The following is an 11667-nucleotide window of genomic DNA, read 5'->3' on the forward strand; positions in this document are numbered from 1 at the left end:
AAAGAATTTGAGATTAAGGATCTAAGAAATCTGACATATTTTCGAGGTATAGAGGTTAATCAAAGCAGGGTATGCTTATATCTTAGAGAAAGTACAGCTTAAACTTGAGGAGATCGGTGGAAATAACCTCATTTGTGAATTAGTTTGGTAAATCAGTTCAAAAAATAACTATACATAATAAGCCTTTGACAATATTGGTTCAAGAGAGAGAGAGAGAGAGAGAGAGAGAGACAAGATGACTCCGACGAGATGATTCCGACGACGACAACGCCGTCGACGATGACCACGAAGAGATGACTATTACAATGACGAATCCGAAGGATCGGGAGACGACGGTAAGAGACAGAGACCTGAGGGCAGCGAGGGCACAGCAAGAGACCAACACTGTTGAGGAAGCGATCGATAAGCAGGGAGGAGATGGCTGGGAGCAAGTGCAACCTTGCAAACGACATACTTCATCATCGTCCTCAACGAAGAGGAACCAATATCCTACCCTTTATGTTAAAGGATATTCGAAGGGATGGCTCCCTCTCAATATTGAGAGGGTTTTTGATTGTGCAGGTGCAGTCATGGATGTAGTGATGCCAAGGGACAAATCCACTGGGATGCATAGGGGCTTTGCCCTAGTCCGTATGGCCTCTGAAACAGAACGCGCCAGAGCTGTGGAGATGTTACACGGCACGAAGTATGGAGGAGTTCCAATGCTCGTCCAGCATGCATGATTTGGGCCTAAGACTATTGCTCTTGAGAGAAGAGGAGTTATTCCCGCTATTCATACAGATCACCACCACCCCAAACCACAACCAGCACCCACCAGCATCCCGCATTACCGATCGGATGGACATTCGTTTAGGGATGCCGTCCTCAACGACTCACCCTCTCGCATGGACCATCCCGAGCGGATGTCTATCCCAGACAAAGATAACGTAGAATCGCCTGCGTCTAATTCAGCCAATCCCCATACTGTTCAACAAGATTACACGCTCTCTGTTAGTCAGGCGAGTTTTGACCAAGCCAGAGCCGATTTACAAGGGTCGGTGGTTATCATCACCAATGAAGGTGCGTCAATTCCTCAGGTCAAGGATTGGATAAAAGACTGCACCAGCTTCCTCCCTAGAAACTACACCATTAAACCAATAGATTACAATGACTTATGGGTAAGGGTTTGTCCAGGGATAATCCATGAAATGCTTACTATGGCGGGTCATCTTCATTCGGGAGGACCAGTTTCAAAAGTTATGCCATGGGAAGACTACTCTATGTTTGGAATGGAGAACATCTAGGTTCTGATATGGTCCATCCCTCTCGAATGTTGGAACGATGAATTTTTTATCTCAGCTGCTTCATGTTTTGGCTCCCTGCTAGAACTGGACTCTAAAACACAACTTGGGGAAGAAGTGGGAATCATCAGAGTTCGCGTCAAAAGGAAGAAAGGTTCCCCTCTACCTCAAGCTTTAACGGTCAAGATTGATGGTCGCGAAATCCTCCTCCCGGTCCAACGTGAATACCCTGACATGGTCTATCTATGTGGGGAGATTTGTGGAGAGCTAAAGAAATCGAACCTCCTCCTCCAATTCATGCTTCCGACGGGAGGCGTAGTGAAGAAGCACCAGCCCCATTCTCCTGTGGAGCTCCATACCCAGACGCTGGTCGTACTCCACCTTTCGAAGATGTCCCGATCCTCATTGTTGATTCCACACGTGGCACACTTGCAGACGAAGCGCCGCAGTCGTCAGAAGGCGCGGATTTCCAACGTCACAAACGACGGCTCTCGTCGCTGGAGAGAAGGACGCGTGGCCCCTTAATTAATTCGCCTCGTGCAGACCGCCCCCTACTTGAATACCCTACAAGCCGTCCAGCGATTTCTTCTCTATCCCTGCCACATCGTCTGTCCTTCCCTAGACGATCCAGATCTGATGGGCCCTCCTCGCCCGGATCAAGACAAGTGGGGTCCGATGGAATCCCTACCCTTCGTCTCGCGCCTTCATTCATCTCGAGTCCGAGACCCTCCCTACGCTCCACATTAGTTCTTCGAGCGGGTCAGGTCCGGAGCTGAGTTGGGTCCACATGCTCTCACCTTATCTTACACCTCCCACCTGTCCTCTACCCGAAACACATCTCCTCCCTCCTATTCCCAAAACCATCGACCAGCCCGTTAGCCACTCGTCAACCACCCATTCGCAAAACCTTTATATCACATCTTTCACGGGAGACGATTCATATTGAGCAGACGATTCTGAAAGCAGATTCTTTGAAACCCAAACGTACTCTTCCTTTCCCTCATCCCCTCCAAACTCCTTATCACGATCTCGAGTCTGGGCAGAGACGGGCCCTATTACTTTATTTCAGGATGACCAGCTAGAGCAGGTGCTAGAAGCAGAACCCTTGCAGATGCGATCGGACCTTTAGCTCCCTCAACCTCCACATCCCAACATCGACGAGAAAGAAGGCAAAGAAGATGTCTTTGAATCCCTCCAAAATAAACAATGGATCCGGGACGCTGTTGGTCACGTCAGAAGATCTCTCGGTCTGACATTTGGTGATAGACCGGAAGATTATGTTGCCCTCTTCCAATGTATAGAACATCGCGGAAGGCCTCTCCCCCCCTCCAGGGCCCCCAAGAAACAAATTCACAGATCCGCAAGCAACAGAGAACTGCAGCGAATCCAACCAAGCCCCAGATTCCAATCAGCTTCTAAACCAAGGCAAGGAAGACAGGATCTTCAGGGAAGATTGGTGGTCCAATGAGAATTCTTTCTTGGAATGTAAGAGGCATGGGCTCAAAGCAGAAAAGGAGCCTCCTTAAAAACATGATAGATAGGAAAAATCTGGATATACTCTGCCTTCAGGAAACCAAGGTCCCCATCTTCAAAGACAGCCTATTGTCTTCTCTTTGGTCTGCTAAGGATGTAAAGTGGGTTCCTCTTAATGCTTCAGGTAGCTCCGGCGGCATCCTTCTGGCTTGGAAAGCTTCCAAGTGGGAGCTTCAGTCCTTCTCAGTTGGATCCTTCTCAGTCTCAACTGTCCTAAAAGATAAGTGTTCCTCATGATGTTGTTCAGTTACTTCGGTTTATGGTCCTGGTTCTCACCTTATCAAAGATGATTTTTGGAATGAGCTGACCTACATCAGACATTCCTTCCCAGGTCCTTGCTGCTTCGTAGGAGATTTCAACGTCATCAGATTCGCCGAGGAACACTCCCGAAAGAGAAGGATCTCCTCAGCAATGGAAGCATTCTCCGATTGGATCCAAACTCATGAACTGGTTGATCTTCCCTTATCTGGGGCGAGATTTACTGGTCTAATGGTCGTGAAAATCCAATTCAATCCAGACTCGACCGATTTCTTTTATCCACCGATTGGTTAGAGGACTTCCCGACAGCTTCTCAATTAGCCCTTCCCAAAACTACTTCTGACCACTGCCCCATCTTGCTTCTTCTGGATGAAGAGAGTTGGGGTCCCAAACCCTTCAGGTTTAACTCTTCTTGGATTAACCTAAAGGACTTCCAGAAGCGGGTCTCAGAATGGTGGTCCTCTTTTCAGGTTGACGGTTTCGCGGGCCATAAACTTCTATGTAAGCTCAGAATGCTTAAGGAGATCCTGAAGAAGTGGAAATCAGAAGAATTGGTAAAGAGAGACTCGGAAATGGCTGCCCTTCTTTTGGAACTTCAGAGTTTGGACTCCAGAGCTGAGGACTCTATGCTGTCTCCCGAAGCCCAAGGAAGACGCATTCAAATTATTCAAGACATTTCCGCCAGATCGTTGCAAGATGAAATATCCTGGAAGGTGAAATCCGGAGTCAGATGGATTGCCGAAGGTGATAAGAACACTAAGTTCTTCCATAATATTGCCAATATGCGTAATCGCGCCAAGCTATTCATAGCATTTTGGTGGATGGTGTTAGCATTGACGATAAACAAGAGATAATCAATCAAGCCACTTACCATTTCAAATCCCTCCTAACCTCAGATGGGTGGAACAGACCGGGCCTTGACGACCTTCACTTCAATTCGCTAGATCCCTCGGAAGTGACTCTTTTGGAGGCCCCCTTTTCTGAAGAAGAAGTCAAATTAGCCATCGACTCTCTAGGAAAAGATAAATAGCCAGGTCCTAACGGATTCCCTATCGCCTTCTTCCAATCCTTCTGGGACTCCATTCGATCAGATATCATGGAATTTTTTGCTAAGTTCCACAACAGAGGGATTCTCTCGAAAGGGCTTGGCACCTCTTTCATTGCCCTCATTCCAAAAGCAGCAGGTGCTGGGAGCTTCTCCGATTTCCTTCACTCGTGTCACAGATCTGGTGAAAAGGTAGTTTTTTGCAAGCTAGACATCGAGAAAGCTTATGACCATGTGGAATGGGACTTCCTTCAATATATGATGACTCGAATGGGGTTCGGCTCTAAATGGAGAAAATGGATCCGTGCCTGTGTCGAATTAGCCCACTTCTCCATCCTTCTGAATGGCTCTCCTTTCAGTTTTTTCAGTTCCTCCAGAGGTCTCCAACAGGGGGATCCCCTATCGCCTCTCCTTTTTCTTCTCATTGGCGAAGCTTTGTCACAAATGCTGAGTAAAGGCCAGGAGTCCGGAGTTCTCGGTGGTATCAAGATGCCAGGGGTTTCCTCCGTCATTTCATACATCCAGTTTGCCGACGACATGCTGATAATATCCCTAGCAGTCCAAACATACATCGATAATTTGCATACAGCCCTCAGATGCTTTGAAGTCGTGTCTGGCCTTAGAATCAATCTGGCCTAATTGAAACTTTTGGGAGTCAATCTTTCGGACGAGGAAGCAGCCTCTTTTGCTGACTCTCTTGGCTGCATTCCAGCTTCCTTTCCCACCACTTTTGTGGAGCTTCCTCCCCGCGAAATGTATGTGGAATAAGATCATTGATAAATTTCAGAAACTCTTAGCTCGTTGGAAGTGTCGATATCTCTCAATCGGTGATCGCCTTACACGCATCAAAGCAACTCTTTCCAATCTGCCCATATACTTCTTGTCCCTTTTCCGATGCCTTCATCTGTCATGACGGCCATCGACAAGCTGAGACGTGATTTCATGTGGTGTGGAACGGATAATTAACATAATTTTCATCTTCTTGATTGGCGGGAAGTCTGTAAACACTTCCAAGAGGGAGGGGCGAGCGTCAAAAATCTCAAAATTATGAATTGAGCCCTCCTTGGCAAATGGATATGGCGTCTAGGAAATGAAGAAGGATCCCTTTGGAATGTCATTATCAAAGGCAAATACGATCGTTCTCCCTGCGGCTAGTGGACCAAAGATTCGTCGCGGTATAAGGCCTCCCATATTTGGAAAGGGATCCTGCGCTCTAAAGATGACATTCTTAAGCATATTAGCTTCCATCTCGGTAATGGCCACTCCATCAGCTTCTGGGAAGATGTGTGGCTTCGAGAAATGCCCTTCAAAAATCGGTATCCAAATATATATCGGCTAGCTCCTCTCCCTGATGTTAAAGTGGCGGATTGTTTCTCTATGGTCGCTTCTAATTATGTCTGGAATGTGAGATGCTTCCGAAACCTTTATGATTGGGAATACCCAGATTATGTGGACCTCCTCCAATTCATCCCCAAAGCAGCACCAAAATCATCTTCTTCTGACAGCATCATTTGGTCCAGCGATAAAAGCAGCAAATTCACGGTCAAATCTTTCTATACCCTTCTCGCCTCTTCCCTTCTTCCTTCACATCCTTCCACACCGTTCCTTTGGAAATATTCAGCTCCCCCCAAATTCATTTGTTTTGGCTGGTTGATGGGAAAAAACAGAATTCTAATGGTTGATAACTTGAAGAAAAGAGGCATGCAGCTCGTGAACATATGCCTCTATTGCATGAAGAATGAGGAATCAGTGGACCACCTCTTAATTCACTGTCCCTTTGTTTCCTACATTTGGGCAGATTTTTGCTTTCGATTTAATTTCAATTGGTGCAATCCTAACTCTTCAAGCAATCTTCTTATGGCCTGGCATGGAGTGAAAATTGGAAAGCAAAGAACTCGTCTTTGGACACTATTTATCCTTGCGATTTGGTGGGCAGTCTGGGAAGAAAGAAACAATAGATGCTTCAACGACACATCTGCTTCTCCGCAGGCTGTTAGTTCTAGAGCTAAAACGCTTTTTTTTGAATGGGCAGGGCTTGTAAAAATTCTCTATGGTTATGATCTCTCCTTTCTAGGTTGTTAGGTTCTCTGCTATCTCAGCAGTGGCCTTTTCCCCTTTTTTGTACGTTTTCCCCCTTTCAATATATTTCCAGTTATCCTTAAAATTAAAAAAAATATAAAAAAAAAATAAAAAAACTTGAGGAGGTCGGTAAGGTAGATTCTCAACCAGTAGACACTCCTATTGATCCTTATCATAAGCTAAGCCAAAGTGAGGGGAGTTGTTACTGAACAAAGAGATGTATTAGAGGTTGGTTGGCCAACTTCTCTTTCTCTCGCTAAACCTAATATAGCATATGCAGTAAGTGTGGCAGGCCAATTTATGCAGGCTCCACAGGTTCCTTACTTGGAGGCAATTGAAAAGATCTTGAGATATTTGAAGGCAACTCCTGGGAAGGGCCTTTTATGTGCAGATCATGGCCATCAATGCATAGAGGACTATATCAATGCAGATTGGACCAGTGGTGTTGATGACAAAAAGTCAGTTATAGGGATATTGTACTTTTGTGGGCTAAAAATTGGTCACTTGGATTAGTAACAAACGAACCATGCTGGCAAAGTCTAGTGTTGAAGCATAGTACAGGGCTATGGCACATGGTGCAGCAGAGTTATTGTGGCTGAAAATTCTATTTCATGATTTAGAAATCAAGGTGGATGCTCCTATGAAGCTATTTTACGATAACAAGGCAACCATTAGCAGAGCAGAAAATCCAATTCAGCATTACTGAGCGCGTTGAAGCTGACAGGCACTTCATTTGTAAGCAAGTTATCTCTCAAGATCTTTACTTACTGTTTGTAACAGCTGAGAATCAACTGGTTGGCATTCTCACTAAGGGAGTAGTCAAGACAAAATTAGAATTTGTTCTTAGCAAGTTGGGCATGATAGATATCTATGCTCAAGTTGAGGGAGAGTGTTGAGAATAGAGTCAGAAGGGCTTTTGTGTAATATATGGTTTAATATGAACCTATTTGTAATTTTCAATAAGTTGCTTTAAATAAGAGAAATGGAGCTAAATAGAGCCCTGGCATTTTCTCCTCTATTCTTCTTTTTTCTTGCTCTTCTTCTTCCCCTTCTTCTACCTCTCTTCCTAGGATCTTATTCCCCTCTTCTACTCTTTCTTTTCCCTTGGATTCCATATATCCAAGCATTCCCTTAGCAAAGGATTTTGGGGGAAATCTTAAAAAGGATATCATGTGTCATTAAGTCATTATTATTTTGGGAGATTTGTGTCTTGCAAAATATTTAATAGGATCTTATAGTAGAATGTGAGAGAAGGAGAGGAGAGAGAGAGAGAGAGAGAGAGAGAGAGAGAGAGAGAGAGAGAGAGGAGGAGGAGGAGGAGGAGGAGAAGGAGGAGGAAAATGAAGGAAGAGAAAGAAGAAAGGTAAGGAAAGCAAGAAGGTTTTAGGGCAAAAGAGATTGTGCTAGTTACCATTGACTAACACACTTACCTTAACATAAAACATATACACAATACAAATTGCTGACTACGGAAAACAGTACACACGTGCACACACCAATGCACATATTCCTCTACACTTATGTAATCATCAAGCCTTATCCCAGCTAATTGGGGTCAAATATGTGAATCCTATTACACCATTCCATTCTATCACGGATCATATCCTCAACCATAGGTCCTCCGGGTCTTTTCTTAGTACCTCCGCCCACATCCTTTTAGGCCTTCCACTTTCCCTTAAGCCTTCAACCTAATCTCACTCCTAACCAATGCAGTTCTTAGTCTCACATGGTATATGGCCAAACCATCCCAGTCTGCTTTCCCTCATCTTATTACCTATTGGTGCTACTCCTAAGCTCCCTTGAATGCATTCCTTCATAATTCTATCCTTCTTTGCCTTGTCTTGCCTTGCCTTGCCACTCATCCATCTCAACATCCTCATTTCATAAACACTCATCCTATGAACATGTTCCTTGACTGCCCAACATTCCGTCCCATAAAGCACGGCGGATCTTACAGCTATCAATTTCATCCATATTCAATGATCACATAAAATTCTAGAGGCACTTCTCTACTTCATCCACCAACTCTAATTCTACAAGCACCATCCTTCTCCCTCTCTCAAATCTCTTGAATTATTGAGACAAAATATTGAAAACGGTCATTTTGGGGTACCTCCTAGTCAACAATCTTAACTAATTCCTTGTTTTCACTCCTATGTCAATAAAATTGCATACCACACCAGTTTTTTGTCCAAACACCACATGGCCGATAACATTACATAATACCTTGCTCTTGACACCTGGATAAGACCTGGCCACATAATGGAAGAAAGCACATAATGGATGTAGGGATGATATATTTTTCCCTCAACCTTTAAACATAGGATACATTCATTGGTGATTATCATTTTCCTTCTCCTAAGGTGGTTTATAGTTAGTACTTTTGTCTTTTTAAAAAGTGTAGCACCTGGTATAGTACACTTAGATCCTCAGAGGAATGGAAGCCTCCCAAATTTCTTTTTTTTTTTTCACAAGGGAAACCACTATCAGCACATTACATCTTGAACAAGAATTTAGACATGAATGTCCCATTTGTCAACCACTAGGAAGCCTTCCTATCCTCTTATGAAGCCACGGGATTTGCCCTAGAGCTCCCCAGAAGCACGCCACAGGACTTTAATTCATCGTTGTTAAGTTTCCACAAACGATAACATTCCAAGCCACTGAATTCCTAAGGATCTCCTAACAGTCGTTAATCATCACACTTTGATGAGAAGACAAAAGGAATAAAGGGAAGGGAAAGAGATTGTGGGCGGACCATCATCAAGCCACAAGTCTTCTCAAAACTTACTGTACCCCCACCCACAATTTCCTAATGTTAATGCAGTCTGGATTTTTAATTATAAAGATAAATAAAGAAAGAGACTCCAAACAAATTTAAAATACTTAAAAGTGACATTCACAGGGGTACACATAAACAAAATAAGCAGTGGTTGAGGATTGAACTCAAAATAGTCTCAAAGTAAAATGGTTCAGCTGTATACACAGAGTAGAGTTATGCATGACTTGTAAAATACACAAACCGTATTCCTGTATATGCATGCTAAACTGGAGTATTTCTGTACATACATGCTCCTTCAGCATAGACCTGTATTGGAGTCAATTTGGCAAACATGCGCAAGAAGAGATGAAAAAGCAGGTGTTGATGATGGTGGAGAGAGAGAGAGAGACGTACTTCTCCCGGAGGTAGGCAACAGGGGCGAGAATGGAGAGGGCAAGGACATCTCGGTAGACACAGAAGACGACTTGATTCATGCCGACGTTGAGAGCCAACTTTGTTATGACGTGGTATCCCCCATTGAAAAGTTGAACCAACGCCATGGCTGCGTGGGCCTTCCACACCTCCCCACTCGCCATTTCCACCTCTGATTTTATTTTTTTTTATTTTTTGTTGTGTGTATATATTGCAAGGCTGCTCTTTTTGGGATCTTGGATCTGGACCTTCTCTTCTCCCTATTACCTCTTTTCCTGATAACTAGAGAGAAACAGAAAAAAGAGAAACAAGTAGAGCCAACCAATCAATCAGTCAAATGTTGAATATAAAGGCTGCTAGTGATGCTGATATAACAGGACGAAAGATATCATTATCAACAGGGCGCGTACTGAAATTTGACCTTGTTATTCCCAACCCAGCTTCTCCATATTTCTATCTTCAGTACAAACATATGGTGATTTTATTTTATTATTACATTAATAAAATATTATTAACCAACACATGCGTCTCCGCTTATAAAGGAAGGAAATAAAAAATAAAATAAAAAATTGGGCAACACGAGTGAGGTCCAAGATGAATCAGATGGTTGTCGTGTCCCACACGCTTATCCCACACCCGCGGAATAGCGTGATCTGAGTAGGCAGGATGGTGGAAATTAAGTCATCAAGGCAGTTGAGGGGTCTATTTTTTCTGGTAACATCACCAACCTATCGCATGATCCCCTCTGTTCGGATCTCCAACGAGATGAGCCCGAGCACGAGCACATCCAAAACTCATTTGGGACACACATGTGATGTGAGCATTAAATGCTTGGCTGGGTACCATATAAGTTATGGAACGGGGTTTATGTTTCCCGAATCACTTAAAAAAAACGGGTTGAATGGCATCTAAACATCAGGGTCGGCACGAAAAAGGATTTCAATGCCATATGTATACACCTCCACTGATGTTTCCTCCCATTTGGCCTGCTTGAGCTTTCCATCTCCCACACATGTTTGGGCTTATATCCAAAGGAATCTAAAGACCAGATATAACACAAATTTCTTTAGTAACGGGAGCCTTGTAATCCGGGGTCACCTGCAGGTATGCGTCTCTTTGCGTTCTTTCTTTCTTTTTGGCTGGAGAGTACTCTCAGAGCTCTTTTCAATGCAAATGTGTATCATTCTAAGTAAGTTGCAACAGTCTCTGTTGGACAGAGGCTTTTTTTTTTTGAATCTTCACTGTTTATCCTGGTGATGTACACTTGTTGACCCAGTCTGATAAAGGGAATTTTATAATGAAGTGACTAATTAATATAGAAATTATATTTAAATACATCTTTTAAAAGCTACCTCATTGATAAATATAATTATCATGCCACTACCTTCCCATTACATTTGTTTAACAACCAGTTGGGTGGGTGTGTGAGCAAACGGGTTGGCTGCTTGGGTAAGCCCCACCATGATGTTTATATAAAATTCACCCAACCACCAAGTGCATTACCTTATGTTAGGTTAAGGGTCCAAAAAAGCACCCCATACTTGATTTAGGTGGACCACATTATTTGAAACAATTAATAGGGTAAATTGTTTCCCTATGCATGGCTCACTTAAGATTGACATTATTTTTGGGCTTAGGCCTAAAATTTGTGGTGGCATCTAACTGCTGAAGTGGATCTCGTATAGACATTATAACAGACCTTGTAAAAATTAAGGATGGGTGTCTCTTTTCCAACTGTTTTATTTAATGTAACTCATCTAAATAAAAGCCCACTTGTTTTTTTTTTTTTTCACTCTAGTCCAGAGCAATGATTAGGCATTTAATATTCAAAGTGGATTTTGGATATACATTATTTTGAGCCCTGCTGAAAGTCAAGCCAGCTATCCTTTTTCAACGTATGAAAATATAGAATTAGATGGGACGCAACTCTTGATTTTGACGGGATCCACTATGATATTTATGTCAGATTCATACTGATCATTAGATATTTACTCCCTTGTTAGACATGGATACAAAAAACCAAGCTGGCCTATAATCAGTGCAGGTCACACTGAAGGAAGTAGTTAGGAGAGACCTCCACCCTCAAATTTTACAGTTCCCACTCTAACCATTAGATGCCACACAAAAACTTAGGCTAGTTGCCCATAAATTATTCTCATCCATGATTCAAGTGGGCTACACTAATGAAAACAATCTAGAGGGTAAACATTGGCCTTTACACTGTTTTCCACTGTGGTTTGCCAGAATCACAAATGGAGTTGATTTTTAGGCCATTGCCT

General features: G+C 43.2%; 1 protein-coding gene across 4 annotated transcripts in view; it reads right to left on the bottom strand.

The window, feature by feature from the left end:
- LOC131233615 (WAT1-related protein At4g19185-like) overlaps nt 1-9749 on the bottom strand; it is a 45074-nt gene extending 35325 nt beyond the window's left edge. For 2 of the 4 annotated variants that reach the window (XM_058230395.1, XM_058230393.1), the window contains exon 1: nt 9371-9745. In XM_058230395.1, coding sequence (XP_058086378.1) covers nt 9371-9552 — 182 coding nt within the window. In that variant the 5' untranslated portion in view covers nt 9553-9745. Of the gene's footprint in view, nt 1-9370 lie in introns of all 4 variants that reach the window. The other 2 variants (XM_058230397.1, XM_058230396.1) reach the window with 2 other exon arrangements.
- Nucleotides 9750-11667: the final 1918 nt, after the last annotated feature.

The sequence above is a fragment of the Magnolia sinica genome, chromosome 18, assembly GCF_029962835.1.
Source record: "Magnolia sinica isolate HGM2019 chromosome 18, MsV1, whole genome shotgun sequence".
NCBI lineage: Eukaryota > Viridiplantae > Streptophyta > Magnoliopsida > Magnoliales > Magnoliaceae > Magnolia > Magnolia sinica.